Here is a 22247-nt window from a genome sequence, read left to right as displayed (position 1 = left end):
TCAGACACGTTACTCCAGCTCACAAGATTTTGCTGTGTCAACTGACACACAAAGTATGTTTTTTACCCGTGTTGACTTCCGCCCAAAGAGTGCATACACTTTCATACCTAACCCTTGACAATGTGAAGGTGTCCAAAGATTGTGTGGAGATAGCAGTGGCTGATTTGATAAAGCAGAGTCAAACTGGGAATGTAGGAGTGAAAGTAACTCTGCAAGCCTTTCCCGAGGACAAGAAACTCTGTGTTGTACACTACGTAAGGAATACACGTACAGAACAAGCACATTGAGGAAGGAGGTGAATGCATCGTTTGTCACCTACAAGCAACCTCATGGGAGGGCATCAAAGCAAACCATCGCTCGATGGATTAAAACAGTGTTGAAAGCATCAGGTATCAACACTGATCTCTTCAAAGCACATTCAACAAGATCAGCGGCAACCTCGTCTGCCAAGAGGAATCATTTTCCATTAGCAGACATTCTCAAACATGCTGGGTGGAAAAGTGAATCCACGTTCAGGAATGTTTACCTGAAACCCACATCCCAGGCAACGTCTTTTGGACAAGCAGTTATGGGACAACAGACCCCTAGGAGGGGACAAGATACAGTTCTGTAAACATAATAGGTAAAGTTGCCCAAAAACATTATATCTCTGTCATATATCCTCTGAGAGCAATGACTACTGTGAAAATCTTTGAAGTCTCATATTATGCAAATTCAGCCAATGGCTAATGTGCAGCCAATGGCTCAATTCTCTACCGTACATTTCGAGATAAAATAGAAAATTAAATGAAAAACATTGAAATTTAATTTATATTTTATGAGTAATGGGAGGATAGAAAATTCAGCACCCTCCGCTCCCTCCCTTTCTCTGAACAGCTTTAAATGTGGCTTATACAAAAACTATTTTATCTTGAAATATTTTTCACAGTAGTCATCAGCTTTTAAAGATGGCAATTGCGCGCGGAACAGCCTCTCATATTACGCAAATTCAGCCAATGGCTAATGCGCAGCCAATGGCTGAATTCTCTATCTTCCCATTACTCATAAAATATAAATTAAATTTCAATGTTTTTCATTTAATTTTCTATTAAGTTTGCATATACAGTATTCAAAACAGCTGAGTAACTACAAAGAATAAAAGCAACAATGAATAAGACTGCCCATACTTTGTAGTTGTTTGCCTTATCGTGAATTTGAATTCCCTCTCTACAGTGGTGCGGATGCAAATTTTAATGCGTTGCACTTGCACTTTTAATTTGAATGCCCTTTTTACACCCTTGTGTGAAAAACTCATGAAATCGCATGCCGATGAAATCAGGCGGGAAAACCTGTAATAATAATAATAATGATAATTATAATAGTAATAATAATAATGATAATAATAATAATGATAATGATAATACAGGCCGATGCAAATGAATGGGGTGGGGGATGCTACAATTGTATGATCCATAATTAAGGATGGGTGGAAGAGTGACAAACAGGTGAATTGTTTTAATGTTCGAAAATAAATATAAATGATAATGAAACTACTTGAACTGTTTATCAAGTGTTGAGTAACCTTTGTATTACATGATGGAACTAGAAATGTCGTTAAGACGACTGGTATGCCTCCGCCATAATGCATGATTCTCCTAATAGGTCTATAGTACATGTGGACAATGTGAGATTACATTTTCACAAAATTGGCAAAATATTAAAATGACAAGTTTGTCACAAATGTGTTGAATGTTCACCTTCCTTGACCTAGGTTTGATTGGATGAATAGGAGAGCATGTATTTGGGGATTTAAGGACTTTAACTTGACTTTGACCCATTCATAAGTTTATGCATTGAGTAATTTTCAAGGTATGGAGAAAAAAGTGCAATTTCTGTATTGAAAAGTACATTGTTACCATTTTCATCTGGCCTTTTGACCCTAAAATTCATAGGATGATCACTGTCAGGCAGAACATGCATAAGTACATGTACAAGTATGTAGAAAGTTTCAAGATAACTTGAGCCACTTCCGAGATACGGAGGAAAAAGTTAGTTCAGCACCTTCCCTTGATCTTTGACCTTTTGACCTTTGAGGCAAAAAAAAGAAAAAAAAAGAAAGTTTCCAGAGAATCTCTATTAGGTTAAACATGCATACACCAAGTGTAAAAAAAATAATCCTACTGGCATTGCATAAATGAGGGAAATGGTAAAATTTTGAAGTGTTGCCCTTGACGTTTGACCCCTGACCTTTGACCCCATGAACCCTAAATTCTGTAGATAAGCACTGCCAGTCAGTACATGTATATACTATGTTCCATGAAGATACCTTGAACAATTTCCAAGTTACGGAGAAAAAAGTGAAGTTTTAATATTTTTACTTGACCTTTTGACCTTTGACCTTTGACCTCATGACCCAAAACTTTCACCAGAGAATCTTAATTGGTTAATACATGTATACACTAAGTTTCAAGAAAATATCTTCAAGCATTGCATAGATATGGTGGAAATAGTGAAATTTCATGTATTTGACCTTGACCTTTGACCTTGAGCATGTGCACCCAAAAGTTGATAGGCACGACTTCACCCTCTAATACACATACATGCCATTAGGATACCTCAAAAGGATTTTTAGTTACGCTGCCCACAAAATTCATTACGGACGGACGGACGGATGCTAGAGACCGGGGGCCCAGAAGATTTATTCAGCTGAAAAGGGTCACACTTTTTGATGGTTTCATCATATAAGGATGTGGCCAATGGTCAATAAAATGAATTGCTGGCAAGTCACGTCCTGTACCGTAATCCTAGGGGCCACAAAAAGGGGCCCAGAAAAATGGATTTATTCAGCTGAAGGGGGTCCTGGACAAAATTTGGTGGATATTGTTCCTTTGGTTGTACTTTATATGAAAACAGCAATGCCAGCTATTTTATCCTGTAAGGGGCCCCAGACAGTAGCCCCAGGGGGCCCCACAAATATGGTGTTATTCAGCTGAAAAGGGTCACGGCTAATTTCTTTTGCAATGGAAGTAGTTCCCATCAGAGATATCCAAAACACCAATGCCAGCTATTTTATCCTGTACGGGACCCCAGACAGTAGCCCCAAAGTGCCCCACCCCCTATAGGCCCTACGTACAAACACACACAAACATTAATTTTATTCAGCTGAAAAGAGTCACGGTTAATTTCTTTTGGAATGGAAGTAGTACCCATCAGAGATATCCAAAACACCAAAGCCAATTATTTTATCCTGCACGGGGCCCCAGACAGAAGCCCCAAATTGCCCCCCCCCCCCCACCACACACACATTGATTTTATTCAGCTGAAAAGGGTCACGGCTACTTTCTTTTGCAATCGGAAGTAGTACTCATCAGAGATATCCAAACACTAAAGCCAGTTATTTTATCCTGTACGGGGCCCCAGACAGTAGCCCCAAAGTGCCCCCCCCCCACACACACACACATGCACACACACACACACACACACACACACACACACACAAACACACACACAAACACACACACACACACACACACACACACACACACATTAGTTTCTCGTAGCCCCAAATTGCTCCCTCCCCCCCCCCCCCCTCAAACACACATTGATTTTATTTAGCTGAAAAGGGTCATGGCTACTTTCTTTTGCAATCGGAAGTAGTACTCATCAGAGATATCCAAACACTAAAGCCAGTTATTTTATCCTGTACAGGGCCCCAGACAGTAGCCCCAAAGTGCCCCCCACCCCCTACACACACACACATGCACACACATTAGTTTCATTCAGCCGAAAAGGGTCATGGCTAATTTCTTTTGCAATGGAAGTAGTACCCATCAGAGATATCCAAAGCACCAAAGCCAGTTATTTTATCCTGTACGGGGCCCCAGACAGTAGCCCCAAAGTGCCACCTCCCCCCCCCCCCCTCCCACTGCCCCTCTTCACATACACACACATACACACATACACACACACTCACACACACACACACACATTAGTTTCATTCAGCTGAAAAGGGTCACGGCTAATTTCTTTTGCAATGGAAGTAGTACCCATCAGAGATATCAAAAATACCAAAGCCATGCAGTTATTTTATCCTGTATGGGGCCCCAGACAGTAGCTCCACAGTGTCCCATACATGTACTGTGAATCAGCTGAAAATGGTCTTCCAAATTCTTTTGTAATGTAAATATCAGGGCCTACTGAACAGAGATATCACAAACACCAAAAGCAGGTCATCTTATCCTGTATATGGGGTCCTATAAGTTACAGTAGCAAAACACCCAAGACATTTGCAAAGGAAGCATACTTCTGTATAGTGCACAATCGAGATGACCATATTACGAAAACCAGTCATTTCATCTTGTACTGGGCCCGGTACAGTAGCCATAAAGTGCCCCTCCCCCACATAATTATTATGACATCATTTAGCTGAAAAGAGTCTTAGTTGTTTTTCATTTACAATCGAAGTAGGCCTTAGTTTACATCATAGATACCCAAAACATCAAAGCCATTTAGGTTTTCCCAGCCAATTTCGCACTTTTGTTGGTTTATTTGATAGAAGGTTCGAATTCGTAAAATGGGTATTCAAATTGGCTGGTGCCTTACGTTCATTCAAATTCGCCTTGACTTGCCAAAAAGGGTATTTCAGTCATTAAATTTCGCGAAAGACAGTCAAATTTCAAACATGTTCATTCAAATTTACATCATGCTATTCTTTTTTTTAAAGGTGAGAACATTTTAACGTGTCTTTCTATATGCGTTTTTTTTTCATCTATAAATTACTGTTATAAAGCAGTAAAAGTATCATATTTTTATCTAGTATAACTGGATTTGGTTGTTCTGTAACGCTCCTTCTCTTTCATACACGTCATTATAGGCCTATACGTGTACCAGTAATGCAGATTAACTTCATTTTTTATAGTCATGACAGCACAATAGATACAGACGTATATCTCTAGAAGACATAGAAAGAATTATTTTAAAAAAAAATTTGAGGATCATAACCTTGACTTCCTGGAACTGGCCGACCGCTCGAAATAAAGAGCTCGTAATGGCCAGATAATTTGTGGCTTCTTACTTCTTCGGATTCGATAAGCACGTTAAAAAAAAACTTTTGTCAAGGTCTCTTAAATACGAAAACGTGAAATGTTATGGTGCTTACAAAACAATAACTACGATGAAAGAAAATAAGGAAAGAGGTCAAACATGAACATATCTGTTTAATTGACTGCAGAACATGTTAAATTAGATGCCCAGAAATCAATTTGAACGAACGAGCGCAGCATATAGGTGATCACATGACTATATCATTATGAATTTATGAATGAACGAATAGTGGAATGGTGCTTGTCTTAAATATGAATTTCAGTTGAAAAAGCGTTATTTAGAATAAGGTTAGAGGTAATGTGAATGTTTCAAAATGAATTTGAATGAAGAGATCATGACATTGAACTACCATGTCATCTAGGCTACATTTTTGCTAAATTTAATTCAGCATTAAAGAATTGGATTAAAAGAGGTGCGAAATTGGTCCGGATGCAGGGCCCTTGACAGGTATAGCCCCAAGGTATTCCCACCCCATATGAATTAAGCGTTTTTAGATGAAAAGAGTCATGTATGCCTATTTTCCTTGGCAGTGGAATTAACAGCTGCGATACCTAAAACACAAACTCATCCAAGTATTTTTATTCTTTAAGGGGCCCCCAGCCAGTAGCTGGAAAGTGCTCCCGTATTATTTTATTGTAAGTGAAAAGAATCACGGCTATAATTTCTTTTGCAATGGAAGTAGTACTCAAGGAGGTATCAAAAACACCGAAACCAGTTATAGCTGTATGGGGCCCCACAGAGTGTTCCTAAAGTGTCCCCACATGTAATTCCACTATCAAGATCTGCATCCCGATCTATTCAATCTGTCAGATCGGGAGAGAGCGGCAAAAGTGTACGGGGACCGGGAGCATCGTAGCAGCAGCATTTGGGTGATGGGGTTGGTTCTGGCAATTTTACAGATCGGGAAGAAATTTTGAACTTGTTCAATATTTCTTTCCCATCTCCCCATCAAGATTGACCTATTTTGAATCGTAGCTCAAACGGGGAGAGAGCAGTGACAGTGTAAATACTGCGGGATGAGCGTAACAATTCCAGGTTTTTCTGACCGTAGTAACAGCGGCACAAGAATGGGAAGTAGTCTAAACTAGACACCGACGTGGTCCCGCTGCTGCGCCGCTTTCTTGATCAAAGCACGACCTTCCCGCTTTAATGACGCTCTCACTAAGTTCTCTACTCTCGTATAAAATCAAGGCCTGTTCCTACTTCGCTTCATTCCTGCTTCAATAACGCGGTTGACCGCTTTAGCCACGCTGTTCCTACGCTTTTCCAGACTCAATTACGCATGTCTTCCGCTCTCACCGCTCTAAAATCGAACGTAGCCGATATGCTGGAAAATGTTTGCCAGAACAGCAAAACTGATGATGAGGAGGAGGACATTGTCGTTGTCGCGAAAATGAAGACGAAGGAGCGCATATTTAAGAAGAAGAAGAGATGAAGACAAAGAAGAGAAGAAAGCAAAGCACTTTGGAGCTACTGTCTGGGGCCCCGTGCAGGATAAAATATCTGACTTTGGTATTTTGGATATCCGATGGGTACTACTTCCATTGCAAAAGAAATTAGCCGTGACCCTTTTCGGCTGAATTAAACCAATGTGTGTGTGTGTGTGTGTGTTTGTGTGTTTGTGTGTTTGTGTGTTTGTGTGTGTGTGTGTGTGTGTAGGGGGTGGGGGCACTTTGGGGCTACTGTCTGGGGCCCAGTACAGGATAAAATAACTGGCTTTAGTGTTTTGGATATCTCTGATGAGTACTACTTCCGATTGCAAAAGAAAGTAGCCGTGACCCTTTTCAGCTGAATAAAATCAATGTGTGTGTGTGTTTGGGGGGGGGGGGGGGGGGGGAGGGAGTAAGGGGGCACTTTGGGGCTACTGTCTGGGGCCCCGTACAGGATAAAATAGCTGGCTTTGGTGTTTTGGATATCTCTGATGGGTACTACTTCCATTGCAAAAGAAATTAGCCTTGACTCTTTTCAGCTGAATAAAATCAATGTATGTGTGTGTTTGTATGTAGGGCTTATAGGGGGTGGGGCACTTTGGGGCTACTGTCTGGGGCCCCGTACAGGATGAAATAGCTGGCATTGGTGTTTTGGATATCTCCGATGGGAACTACTTCCATTGCAAAAGAAATTAGCCGTGACCCTTTTCAGCTGAATAACATCATATGGGTGGGGCCCTTTGGGGCTACTGTCTGGGGGCCCGTACAGGATAAAATAGCTGGCATTGCTGTTTTCATGATAAGTACACCCAAAGGAACAATATCCACCAACTTTTGTCTGTGACCCCCTTCGGCTGAATAGATCCATTTTTCGGGGCCCCTTTTTGTGGCCCCTAGGCTTACGGTACAGGATGTGACTTGCCAGCAATTCATTTTATTGACCCTTGGCCACATCCTTATATGATGAGACCATCAAAAAGCGTGACCCTTTTCAGCTGAATAAATCCTCTGGGCCCCCGGTCTACTACGACGGGCGGACGGACAACCCGAAAACATAATGCCTCCGGCACCACTTCGTGGCAGAGGCATAAAAAGATATTTTCTATCCTTGACCAATTATCTTTTTTCCTTCCCTTGATTCATCCCTATACATGTATGTTCATAAAAACTAATGACTATGATCACCCCCACCCCCAAATAATAATGAGAATAATGATAACACTTATAATGATGATGATGATGATAATAATAATAATAGTAATAGTGATAACAATGAACAGTCGGAAGCAGATAAACGGGTGGTTCTATGATCCATCAAACAAAATTGGTTGATGAAAACAAAAAGGAGGGAGCAAATGTAGACGAAAATATTTTTCTCTCATAATGTGGGAAAAGAAATATGAATGAAAAAACAAACAAACAAGGCCCTGAGACCGGTGGATTCTCATGGGTGCCTGGAGGCACTCACAGGGGGTTATATCAAAGTGTCAAGGGTATATATCTCCCCATGTGGCAGTGAATCTGTGGGCAGAACTTTCGGGGAATCTCATAAGCATTTTTAGTCCTTTTTCCTTGATTTTTTTTGACCCCCGCCACACATAGTGTGAATTGGGTATATAATAATCACCGCGATGTTGATCGGGCAGGCGGTCGGTCGGGCAGTCGGGCCGGCAGTTGGGCGGGCGGTCGGTCGGTCTGTTGCAAAATCTTGCATAGCGAACTCCTCCTGCAGTTTTGAAGCAATTTAAATGAAACTTAGGGTAAATGATGATATTGAGGTATAGATGTGCAATACGTGTTTTTTGTGGTTGTCGGACAATGCGTTGCCATGGTAACCATAATTTTACCAAAACCTTGTGGATTGAATAACTTCCATAGTATTTAAGCAATCAATTTCAAAATTGGTATCTATGATGATCTATAGGTGAAGCTATGCAAGACACTCTTTGTGCTTGTACTTGACAAAGCGTTGCCATGGTAACCGCATGTTTTCTTTGAAATCTTGTGGAGTGAACAACTTCCACAGTTTTGAAGCAATTGAAATCAAATTTGGTAGGCATTATGGCCTTGAGGCATAGATGTGGCACACATAATTTTTGTGTTTGTCGGACAAAGCGTTGCCATGTTAACCATAATTTTACCAATACCTTGTGGATTGAATAACTTCGACATCATTCAAGCAATTAAGGTCAAATTTAGTATGTATGATGATCGGGAGGTGTAGTTATGCAAGACACCAATGTGTTAATATAAGAACAATGTGTTGCCATGGTAATTACTCATTTTCATATCAAATTGAACCATTTAATCTATGAAGGTGAAATTTGGTGTGTATGATGCTCTTTAAGTGTAGTTTTGCAAAATGTCCTTTGTATTTGTATGGGACAATGCGTTGCCATGGTAACCGCATTTTTTTTTAATCCTGTGGAGTGAACTTCTTCCACAGTTTTCAAGCAATTGAAACCAAATTTGGTAGGCATTATGGCCCTGAGGTATAGATGTTGAACACATAATTTTTGTGTTTGTCACACAAACCATTGCCATGGTAACCACAATTTTACCAAAACCTTGCAGATCGAATAACTTTAGTATGTGTCATGATCTAGAAGTGTAGTTTTGCAAGACACCAATGTGTTACTTTAAGGAAAATGTGTTGCCATGGTAACCACTCATTTTTGTATCAAAATAAACCATTCAAGCTATGAAGGTAAAATTTGGTGTGTATGATTATGGTCTTTAAGTGTAGTGATGCTGGGGGAAAGCATGTTTCCATTTGCTGTAAGTTTTATACTCAGTGTCAACTCTGTAATTGTGCAGTAAATTAAAATCATTCTGTTTCCAATTCGACAAATGCATATTAACGTCCTTGCCCTCATGACATTTCATACTATAAAGCAACACTAGGGGCGGGGGTATTAATCACCTTCAGTGATAATTCTAGTTTGGTTTTTTTTCCGTGGGGGTGGAAATCTGTGTGTGTGTATGTGTGTGTGTGTGTGTGTGTGTGTTGCGGGGTGGGGGGTGGGGGGGGGTTGGAAGTAGGTGGGTGAGGGACAACAAGACAACCACTGGACTTCAATGGGTGCTGCTAACACCTCGAAACTTAAGTTCTACAATAATAGCAAGTGGCGGGAAGATCCCAACCTCTCAGACTGGATCACGGCAAGTATTAATAATATTAAATTTCTGGGAAGGGTGGTCATGGGTAGAAGAGAGCACAATTGAATGAAGGAATGGGAAAACGTGGGGAAAATGTGGAAAATCATATATGAAAAAAATAAAGGCCCTCAGTCCCGTGGATTTCCACAGATGCTGCTAGTTATATTATATTTGTGATATCACTTGTAGATTGTGAAAAATCATGCTGAAGTTGGGGTTGGGTCCCCAAAATTATGGCCCTTTTGCTTTGTTTTCATGAATATCTTCATGACTTTCCACCAAGATGTCTTCCATAAGACTATCAAGTATATGAAAATGAAGGGACACTGAATCATATTTTCACAATAACTTTCTTGAGACAGTGCTTACCTTTCTCTGTTGGGTGAGGAGTTCCTCGTGATTTATAGCATAAACAGAATAAGTTTATATCAGTATCGACTCATGTGAATGTAGATTCAAATCATACAGATTTGTGTCAGCTCTTCTTTTTACAATTCCCGCTATGTCTAGTCCTCTTTTATATTCTTTCTTCAAATCAATCTTGATAGCTTTTCATTATGCCGTTATTTTCACCTGATTCTAGCAAGCTGTCTTTGTTACGTGCACAAGATGGTACCCGAAAGAATATGCTGTACAAAAACAAGCAACTCGCTTCTTGTATGAGCATGCTACAGTGACCTGCTATACTGAATTGTGCAGTTTGTGCTCACCTACACCCACTTTGTCAATTGGCTCATGGAGCTATAAACATTTTTTTTAACAACTTCCAATTAACCTAATATACAAGGTACTTACTGTTGTTCGATCATCCATTTCGAGAAGAAAGGGTGTGGTTCGATGGTTGATACGGTCTATATGTCATGTGGAAATGCGTGAGGTATGTTGGGTAATGAAAAGATCCAGCTACAGCTGTAAGAGCAGAGAAAAACAGCAACCCCATATATTTTCATTAATTTGTTTTAGGATAGATATTCAATATTGATATTGTGTTTTTCACTATTGAATATGAATGTTTATCTTTTTTTTTTGTTCAGCAAAAAAGATCCATAGTATAAAAAAGTGATCATTGATATTGATCGAGCCATATACGCTTCCGGGTTCTTTTAGCGTCGCGATATCGTATATTTATCGTCACACAATTCAATGATGGAAGCATAGGGCATGACAGGTTTTGTTGTATCGTTAAAGAAAAAACAACTTCTAAACTTCAAAAGGTATGTATGTGACTTTATTTCTTTGATAATGGAAATAGCAGCTCTAGCCAAAAAGTTATTGAAGTCAATGAATTATTGTCCCACACTAAGACATCTGTGTCATGCAAGCACCGTCTGGTCTAGGAGTGTGGCAAAGCAGAGTGTTCTGGATGCCTTTTGTTTTGTAGTAAAACAAGCAGGAGAACAGAACAGTAGAATATGTACACCATGAATCTAATTTTCATGTATGCCTCGCAATAGTGAATCTTTTATTTTTCCTTTCTGAAAGAAACAATCAAAAAATGAAAATAGAGAGCTTTGCAATAGCAATTGATCATAAGTTTCAAGAAGATAGCCAAATGTGTTACAATTGATTTCACAATCAATTATGACTCTATGCAGGGGACCTTTTACATCTGTATCACATGTGACCCATCATCAAAATTCCCTAATGGAATAAGGTTGCAGACATTAACCCGATGAGGACGAGTCCCGAGTATACTTGGGTAGTTGTCTATGGAAAATGCGTTTTGTAGCAAAATCAGTCCGTCCGCAACAGGGTAAAGAAAATGAAACTATAGTGAGGTGAATTGGTTGAAGATAAATTTGACTCACACTTAGCTCAAATGTAAGTTTGACACCACAACCAGCTTCTGCCTGCAATTCAGACTCTGATGATATTCTGAAAGACAAAACCTTTTTTTTTTTTTTTTGTATTCATGTAGCATTTTACTCTGGTGTTTTGAATTTACCCATTACACTTAAAAGCTGTCCCAAACCTGTTTAGAGGAGAAGTCCGGACGATTTTGATTAAATTTCACCATAATCTACATAAATCAAGGACCTAGATGACTAAGTTTCATTGAAAAATACCCTCCCAACTCGTCACAATCGATTTTTTAGCATCACTAATTTTGAATCGTAACTGTTCAATTTCTGTACGCCGGCTAGAAAGATCACGTGACGGCGTGACGTATTGGCCCGACATTGCTCTGTGTTTGGAGCGTCAGCTGGATCGGGGAGCCCTGCATGAGCAACGGCGATACGGGTCGAGCAAGCGGTAGCGTGCCGCGTGGTTCCGGCCATGCAGCAGATCCAGGGATGTTCGCGGCATGATCTATGTTATTGCTTCACTTCGCACGCGAAAATGCCGATGTGTCAAGCGTTTGGCCAGAAGAAGAGTTTCTTTGCCATTCGGAACCCAGAAAATGAACGGGAAAGGTGCACCAGATGGCTCTCCAATATTAGAATTGACATGTTTGACGTCAAAACTTACAAATACTTCTCGATGCAGCCTCGTCATACTCCCCACGGGCGGCGGTACAATGATGAAGCTGGCGCTGGCGTTTCTTCCGCGGTTCAAAGTTATATGGTCGTAATTTACCACCGTCAGACATACTCAACAGTCGCGGACAACAAGAGAGGCAATAATTCTGAAATTGACAGACTGAACTCAGATTGTTCACACTCAGAAGTCGAAAAAAAAAAAACAATCGCGGATTGTGATAGCATTTGGCAGCAGCAGACATACGTCTGTAAATGTATGCCTGATCACTCTGATGGCAACAATACATAGCCGATGAATGTACATGTAAATGATGGGATGGACACAAATAAGTACGGCATTATTACAATACATATAATATTTCAATAAAATTAAAATGTCATAAAATTGCAACTATTCTACATTAATCTTTGATGGATTTTAAATATATTTATATTGAAGATGATTTGAATATAGGAATACAGTGTTTGGCAACATTACTCCTAAAAGGTGTACGGACTCCTGCAGTAGCGCCAACTCGACAGCCCTTGGCAGGCATGCAGATACCGTGCCGCAGTCAGCAGTGCAATGGGAGATCGATGCGTAGCTGGGCTGCGCTCGCGGTGCTCTCAGCTGAGGAAACTGAGCCTGATATGTCACGTGCAATGCATCCTGGGACAGATAGTACGAAGGGCTGCTCGCGACGGATTTGAACACAAAGAATTACTGTAAAAGTAGATATTTTCGCGTGACTAATTTTTCGCGCTTGGCCCGTTCAGAAGAGTTTCGCGTGTTTGTAATTCCGCTGAATCAAGACAGTAAGTACGAGAACATATGGCAAGCAAAAATATTCGCGTGCTTTTATTTTCGTGCTACTCTGTTCCTCTGGTATGTACACTTAATTGATATGATTAAAATCATATTTTCATTGATACTCATCATTGCTAAATTATCACAACACTGCAATATTTTGATGTCCAGGATGCAAGTTAATCTATCTTTGAATACCCTCCCCCTTCCCCCCCCCCCCAAAAAAAAGTGAGAAATATTCATGAAGATTTGTGTGCAAATCGGTCAATAGAAGAATTGTGATGTCATGAGGTGATGTCAGACTTTGATGCACCTGTCTTTTGAAACTTCTATCTTTCTCATTTTTGTATTTTTTCCTCTATGTAAAAAATACTTGAATATGAAGTGACATTGCCCATGAAAGCCAAAACATAGTTCATTGTGTGATCAGAAGAACAACGTGCTGGCAAGGCCCTTAAGTATAACATGCACCTCGCATGCATTTGTGTTGATCCCCCGGGCATGGATTCCTTGGATTGCGTGCATTCGTTGTTCTCCCGGGCACACAAGTTCTCAGAAGGGCTGAAAATTCATCTTCCACCATTTGGAATTTGCTTGCAATATATCGAAAGGGTCTACCAAGAAACATACCTGGCTGAAGTGATTTGCCGGGATGATGAGTTGTTTTGTAGTATTTTGAGATAAAAAATATAAAATGATTTTGATTGTATGCTTACAACTTTTGTTCTGCAGTGTGGATAGGTAGAATGTTATATAATGATTGATCATGCCTTACTGTAGCAATCATTTTATTTTCTAAGAAGCAAAGATGGGTGGATCACTGCTATGGCGTGATCTGGTGATTATCAATCATTGATTTATAAAAATGCACAAAGCAACCAAGATTTGGTATGCTCTTTAATAGACGGTTTTACTTCCCGCAAAACTATTTGGCTAATACTTCACATTTTCAATATTACCCTAACAAAAATTGTGTTAAAATGACAGTGTTATTTCACACATTTCTTACACATACATGCATACCTTTTAGAGCAAAAATAAAAAATTCTGAAGGTATGTGAGAATATTGCTTTCACTTTCAATGCTAAATGGAAGTCGTTTTGCTTGAATGTGTACAATGTGCTAGGTCCTAGAGAACCAGCTACAGCAGGCCCAGAAGCTGAGTGATATGTACCGAGAGCAGGTCATCTCACTGGAGTCGGAGCTAGCGGCCATCAGGGAGAAAGAGGACGTCAGCAAGGAAGTCTTCAAGGTAACGCACTCGTCAATATTATGGTCCTGACCCTTGGGTAACAGGAGATGGCCGAAACTTGCATCCAAGTGTGCAGGGAATTTTGGCTCTTTTTTTTTTGCCCATGTCAGTCAAAAATATACCAGGGTTTGTCAGGAGATTCACTTATTTTGCCCTGGTGGGTCAGGAATATACTGGGATTTGTCAGGGGAAATTAAGTTATATTGCCCAGATGGGCTGAGAATATACCATTGTTTGTTGGGTAAATTCACTTGTCTTGCCTGGTTGAGTCAGATAAAATCAGGGCTTGAGGACAAACATTTACACTGAGGAATCTTTCAGAGTGCCTCAAATGCTGTCCAGTCTGTTGTGAACTTGTTTGGGGATTCCTGGGCAAACGTTGCACATCCCGTCTGAGAATTGGCTGAGGATTTCTACTTGACTATTGCCCAGCCTGACAGGGACTTATCTGGATATGTATAAATATTGACCTTTCTGTTGCGGACTTCATTGAGACTTGGCTGGATCGTTTGACATCCCAAAACACAATTCGATGCAAGTCCGACCATTCCCTGATACCCAGGGGTCACGACTACAATTGACAAGTGTACAGTGCCCTAGGTGATGGTGGTGTAATGGTTTGCGTGCTTGGTGCGGAATCACAACATTAAGGATTCAAATCCTGCCCAGTCCCTGTGCAGCTGAGATATTGCTGCTACAGGTGACTCTGGTCACCTGTTGAAATGCATGGAGGTCCAGCCAGCAGGTACTGTGAGCATGCAATCAGATCCAACAGATGAACAAATCTTTAAAGTATTTTTTTTCCCACCTCACATCAGTTATTGCTATTAATTCTTTAATAACAGAGATTTTTTCCTTAATGTACATGTTAACTTTGTGAATGCAGAAGATTATTGAAGCACTTAATGAAGGTCAAGGAAATGTTATTTTTTAATGTAACTGTAACTGAGATGAAGGCAAATGTTTTTTTTTTTTTCCATGCCCATTGGAGGAGCAAGGTCAAATGCTCTTTTGATGACTTAGAATTTTTATTAGGTGTGAAATTCCTTATTCATTTCCTATACATCTTTTGAGAACTGTGACATCACATATTGTTGGAGAGAAAGCTGCATAAGGAATTGACCAAAATTACAGCAAGCCATTCTAATCAGGGCAAGACCTCCAGCATTCTAGATATTGCTGTTTTGTGACAGGATTTCACTGATTTTTAGGCAAGAATATGGCAACCTGTACAGACTAATTCACTGACAGTGTTTTGGTATGACAGAGGGTACATTATGGCATGTGTTACTGCATTTTAAATAGTCTACATGATACTGGTTGGTGATTGGTCATGATGGGTCAAAATTATTACATAGCGAGCTGCGACATGACGCCAGGTTATATTCCAGAATTTGACTGGCTGCCAACAGGGCTAGAATTGAATAATGTGTATTCATACTGACCATATAATACAAATATTGCCTTTTTTAGCTTTCTAATATACTTCATACTCCCTCTGGAGATATATTTTCCTTGTGGGGGCAATATTTTCCACAGCACCATGCACTTTGGGAAAATGCCTCTCTGTGGGGGATGTCAAGCATTATATTACACCTCTTACAGAGGCATTATCTGTGTCATATTGCGTGCTGTTTGCCTGACAGGGCCGAACAGAGAAGCTGAGCAGACGTCTACAGCTGATGAACCAGCGCTACGAGGCTCTGGAGAAGCGACGCAATCTGGAGGTGGAGGGGTTCAAGAACGACATCAAGACACTGAGGTCAAGGCTGAAGGATGTGGAGAAACAGCTCTTTAAGGTAAGGAAGGTGGCCTTTGGTAGATAGAGACTCTTTTCCACAGTCTAATGCTAGACAAAAGTTGGTGTGATGATCAATTTGATTTCTAACCCAGCCTAGTCTTGTTCAAAAGATATAGCAGATCAGATATATTGATGAAATACCTGCCATCACACCCTTTGTGTTTTATGCCAATTTATAAGAACATACATGTGCATATCCATGCTTTTAATGTGCATGAAATTTTGTCATTATAAAGGCATTCTACTTTAGAAAGTTCTTTCTGTCCCTCCTGCCAGAATATTTTCTCTTCGTTTCCTCTGCTATAGTAGTTACACTATTTTCAGCAAATGAATACCCATATTTTCAACTCTCAGTTCTCTAATTACTGATAGAATCTTCCTTTATTTTGGATTTGTGAATGTCAACACTGCTGTGTTTTCTGTTCTTTACACATTTTGTTTTGAGAGCAAAGACGGCACGAGAAAGGAACTATTTGTTTCTTGTCAGAATTTTGACATTGATGTGTGGATGTGTGTGTGTCGATCACCAGCTGTTATGAAATGTTAGGATAAAGTTTGGAAAAAAAAGAATGGAGTGAGGAAATTTTGATAACTGTACATCAGGGGGGGGGGAATCCAAGATATTATGCACATATTCTCAGATTTGAAGGGATGATGCTTGTTCATTTTGAGATATGGTGTCCTTTCATGAGTATTTGAAAAAAAAAAGTAATATCTTTGATATGTTTTGCTGTAAGGTACAACATGGCTTCATCTCATTGCACCCAAAACTGTCTCTCTCTGAATTGTTTTCTTTGTTATTCCCACCAGGTTACACTAGGGGTAGGGGAGGACGGGGACCTGAGAATGCTGCGTGATGTCCACACCATGGCCCGCAAGTCCAAGGAGATGCAGGGGGAGCTCCACCGGCTGAAGGCCATGGTGTACGGCATGGAGAATGATATTAGGAGACTCTGATGTGTGAGCGTGTTCGGTGATTCCAGTGCCAAGACAATCCTACTCACTGTTGCCCTGGGCAACAGGAAACCCAAGATGCATCAAGGTGTGCCCTCTGTGGGAAGAAGCTGCGAGTTTTGTCTTCCATTCTAAGAGATGGTGGCTGAGACGTCTCATGCATTGTGCTTTGCAATGTCTAGGCAAGTGCTGTGATGATCTCACAGTGATGATCCCACCGGAATCGATGAGTTCGATGATGACCTAGTTTTGTAGTCTCATTGACAGTGTGGTACTCAAAATGCTGGTTGAAATGTTGGATAATAGGCTGACATGTACAGAGAAATTTGTCATCTGCTATGACATTTTTGACATCTTTTACCCTATTCAAAGCAGTTTCCTAAAATGAAAGGATTTATAGAAAGGATTAAAAAGAACTTACATTGAGAAGTTTGATCCTCATTTTATGAGGTACAATTGTATGTGGAGTGAAGAAATAAAGTCAGAAGCCCATTCAGTTCTCATGCGTTAGACTCGAAAGTGAGGACATAGATTTGATCATCCCATGGTTACCTTGCTATCGTTTGTGTGGAACCTGATTAGAGTACCCATGATAAAAATAGTTGTTTTATATGGGTAGGGAGTGGTGGGCATTTTATTTCTCCACTCTACACATCTCCTTAACTAATTTGAAATTGTTGATAGCTTGGGGAATGTGGGGGGGGGGGGTTCTTATTTGGCCCCCAAGATCTCGGTTGTCAATCGCGCATTTGGGGTGAAAATTGGCATGCAACCTGTTACATTATCTCCAAGTATTAATTATTCATTTTTTCCAAAGCATGGTCATTTTTTCTGAATTATGCTTATTATGACAATTTATGCATATTTTTTTGCAACAGATTTTAAGCTCTTAATCCCTAAGTAAGCTCCAAATGGGCTATTTTTTTCTTTAGATATTTGTTGTAGTATTATTAATGAATTTATGTGAAAAAAAAATTGTATCAAAATGAATTTCTTGTGTATTTTATTGTTTTTTACGTTTAATTTTTTATCTAGAATAGTTATTGATAACCAAAAGGGATGCTATTTGAGAAAACCAGGGTAAAACATTTATCAATGTGGGTGTAATCATTGGAAGCAACCCAACCTAGTCCTGATGCATCACTAGGAATGCATATAGGAGGGTTTAATAGTCTTGTCTTTATTGCTGTGTTCAGTAGCCACACCCTCTACTCACCAGTGCTGCTAGTCACATATTGTACATTGCTGGGACATTTTTCTGTCAAAATGCTCTATGTTGGCATTCAGAACTCAAGTTTTAGCTTTTTTTGAGTCTAAGATAGTGTAGAGGTGCCTCCAGTATGACTGAAGCTACAACTTAAATTGTTGGGGAAGGTTAAAGCAGGTCACAACATAGATCTTGCATTTCTAGTACTTTCTCCACAGCATAACAGACTTAAATTGTATCCAAAAACACACTGAATCCTAGAAATTTGTGTTGCATTTGGTTCAAAGACTGACTTATCAGGATGTACTGTATTTCGAACGCTAACTCGGAAAGAAGTTCAGCAATTTCTTTGACTGCTTTTGTTGCCCCTTCTCGTGACTTTGAAAATAGAAGTGTGGCAGCAATGTATGCAATGACTATGTGACTCCTGCTTCTCACTTTGACAATGAGAGGTTTTAGTATCTTTATTTAACACCCGCAGCCCTGAGCTACGGTGTATGCCCATTTGGCAAGGCTTTGAATTGCCACATGTTCCCTTTCCAAAGAAACTTCAGATATTTCCTGTGTTCATTTGCAATGGGTACTGAGTAGTAGGCATCTCGCAGGTCGATTGAAGCCATATAGCAGCCTTTGGTTATGTGCTGGAGTGTGATATCGAGTATATCCATTTTGAAGCGATGGTATTTGATATGACTGTTAATTCTGGCTCTGCTGAGCTCTGCTGTGTCTATGGCAGCAGGCCGACTCTTTTTTGGAGGTAGTTGATGATGTCCTCGATGAGACGCCAAAAAAGGTTACTGTGGCTGAGGATAACTAGTCCAGCCAGCCAGCCTCTTGAAAGCGATTTAGCTGCAAAGTATGTACCTGTTAGTCAAGTAAACGATCCCAACATAGGCACTTTATACAAGTGGCAACCTAATCCTCCCCGCCACATTTGCATGCACCCTGTGCTGATTTTCTTTCATATGGTTTCATTACTCCCATCTTTTTCTTTTACTGTTCATCCAGCTCACGGACAGTCCTGTGCAGCTCGTTTCTGAAGACAATGGCAGTGGTATTATTATTTGGTTTGCATTAATGTGTGTCTTAACTGCTCTGATCGGCAAAGTTTGTGGTCGATTATTTGTCCCATGTGCTGCTGGGGCTCGTGATTGTCGAAGATGAATTGGTTTGCTTCGTTTTGAATGCAGAGGTTGCTATTGCTCCCTGCTTGACCGGCAATCAATTGTTGAGCCTTCCATCACGTTTTCATTGTGTAGGAGGTATGGCTATGCACATGCTCCTTACCTACGAACGATTTTGTTTTGCCTGCAATATTGCAGAAAACAATTTGTGGCTAGGATTTGGACTTGCATCCAGTCACCAACATGGAATTTAGCAAATTTTGCATTCTCTGAGTGTCAGTGTACTCTTTTCGCTCTTTGTTGTTTTTCCGCCGTGCAATCACGAGTTTTGATATCCATGGTGATGAGTCAGTATGCTCGATGATCCTGTCTGTTTCTAGTCGTTGAGGTTATACTGAGACTTCTGCCTGTACTGCGAATGGCAATCTGCACAGAGATTGTGATACAGGGCATACAGACTGATCAATGCCCAATTTGTGTTAGTATCCCCATTCTTCCCCGGAATCGGTGAACATGCAGCTGAGAATCGCTGTTGATAACCACTTGTTGTGATTGCATTGATACACGTGCCTGTAGAGTCGTGGAGTTTGAATCCGAGATTATCAAATAGGTTAACTCCCATGAGGCTGCATCCATGTGGTATGTAGAATGGATAGTTGTTACTAAAAAGAGACAATTGCCAGATCCTGAATGGTGGATTTGTTTTAGGATTGTAATTGTTTACTGGTTAATTACAGTACAAATATTGAGAAATTGCTTCAATAATGTGTAGCTTCACTGAGTATCGAGGCTTTCGCTCAGATGTCCACGAGACTGACTGACGTCGCGTCAAGATTAACCATGCACTCTTTGAAGTTTCCGCCAGTGTGACCATGTACGGTGTATAAATGTTGTGTATGTGATGAGTGGCTTTGTTGATATTCATTGTCAATTTTTCATCGACACGTCTCACATGTTTGCTTTCTTTCTGACTGGCACTGCATACTGATGTGAAATGATCTGCCTTGCTGCATGAATAACATGTTTTCCCATAGGCAAGGGCGGGCCTTATTGTGATATTTGCCTGGTAGCTTGCATTCTATCCAATGGGATGCTGCTGTTTGAATGTTGTCCAAGTTTTTGAATCCTGCATAGCTGATTCCGGTTCTTGTTAACAGCGAGAATTATCAGAGAATTATCAATATTACACTTCAGTACACTTGAAAAGATCATGTCCATTCTCATTACAATGTCATAAAATGTGCATATGAGATATTCATCGCCATCTGTGAACAAGATTAAGTCAAACGTGTACCCTTCGTAAACAATGATTGATATTCTCCTTAAGTTTATGACACTGTTGACGCTCATTCAGAAAGTGTTCCTGACCTTGGACCTGAAATCTTATTGATTTTGACATCATAATTCTCGCTGTGACAATATCTCATTACGATTCTGAAATATCACTATATAGGGATTTGCTTGGTACACCAACACATATCCTGTGAATGGAACCCACAAGAAATTGTTACAATCTGACAAATGCCACACTTAGATAAATATAACATGTAATGAAAGATAAATTGTGACAGTGCACCTCAAAACGAACATAAAGTTGCACACACTGATTTTGCGTGAGGACTGAAAATAAGTGAAATGGGTCAACCTTGCCGAACTTGACTTTTTCATATTTTCTGAAAGATCGGGTCTTCTTTTACATTATGCTAAAATTTGGTATCGTGAAATGGACAGGAAAGTGTGTTTTTTAGCAGTTTATCTCGAACATTTTTGGTAGAATAGTGTGATTAGGTGTGTCTTCAGAATCCCTTTTTCATATCTGAAAAACCTTGTCCACACTCTTCACTTTCAACTCTAATAACTTTTGAAAGGATAGTGCTACTGCTTTGAAAGTTGGCATTGATTATGGACAGAATGTGTTAATGAGGCATGCTTAATTTCAGTTTAATCTGATAATCCCTTCATTGTTGTTACTCTGGTGGTTTACTTCCTGTTTTTTGTCCCATTCATCGCTCAGCCAGTGCGGTTTGGTAAAGATTAAGCGCTTGAATAGACACTGTACTTCAGAGCCTCTTTTCTCAGTTCACAGTTTCCCCGAGTTTGTGCTTTCTTTCCAATATTTAGATAGGTTAGGAGAGTCCATTTGATTTGAGTTATGCATCATTTTAAAGCTTAGAGTCTGCTCTTTCGGAATATGGTCTTAACTAGAAATTCATGTCTGGCGACTTTTTGTTTGTTTTGAGGTGCAGGGTCACAATTGCCAGCTAAATACATGCATGCATGAAAACTTGATAATATACTGGTTACTGACACAATCTTTAGTAAGAGGGATTGATATGATAGACAATATTCACCTGTTCATGAGTATACGAGTGAGGGTACATCTCAGTAAAACCTGAAATCATAATTGATATTATGCTGCGTAACTATCTTATTAATATAACTACTCATTGCTAAAGACACAAAAAAGTTGGATGTTGCTGATGCTATTATTTGCAGTTGCCCCTTCAATAGAAAGTGTACTTGAAAAGGCTGAATTACAGAAATAAAACAAGTGTCATTGGTGATGTTTAGAGTTATCCTTTTGGATTATTGCATCGATAACTTCCATTCTCACTGCAATGTCATGAAATATGCATTCGGGATATGCAATGCCTTCTGGGAGATGCAATTCAAATATGCACACTCTGTAAGCGATAACAGATACACACAACAAATCATGAGCCTTTGTCTCAGTCGATGACACTGTATAGCAGTCATTCGGAAGAATGCATTCCTGACCTAGGACCTGAAATTCATCTTAAATGTGGTAGATCTCGAAACATAGGATGCAACATGTCGGCTGCCCACAATGCCGACAACATGTCCTAGTCTGCCTTCGCCTTCCCCTCCTGCAGTGTGAGCACATGTAGCAGTCAGGACGATAGTGTTGATCTGCGAACTTCGCTGGGAAGTGATGCTCAGTCAATAATGC

General features: G+C 40.1%; 1 protein-coding gene across 1 annotated transcript in view; it reads left to right on the top strand.

The window, feature by feature from the left end:
- LOC139731119 (coiled-coil domain-containing protein 77-like) overlaps positions 1 to 16948 on the top strand; it is a 42054-nt gene extending 25106 nt beyond the window's left edge. Inside the window, exons 8-10 of the mRNA XM_071642000.1 lie at positions 14065 to 14190; positions 15837 to 15989; positions 16802 to 16948. Coding sequence (XP_071498101.1) covers positions 14065 to 14190; positions 15837 to 15989; positions 16802 to 16948 — 426 coding nt within the window. The remainder of the gene's footprint in view (positions 1 to 14064; positions 14191 to 15836; positions 15990 to 16801) is intronic.
- Positions 16949 to 22247: the final 5299 nt, after the last annotated feature.

Source organism: Diadema antillarum, unplaced genomic scaffold (genome assembly GCF_040938485.1).
Source record: "Diadema antillarum isolate AM-2024a unplaced genomic scaffold, OU_Dant_1.0 seq00000358_RagTag, whole genome shotgun sequence".
Classification (NCBI taxonomy): domain Eukaryota; kingdom Metazoa; phylum Echinodermata; class Echinoidea; order Diadematoida; family Diadematidae; genus Diadema; species Diadema antillarum.
The sequence above is the reverse complement of the archived record's forward strand: the minus strand, read 5'-3'. Positions and strand labels throughout refer to the sequence as shown.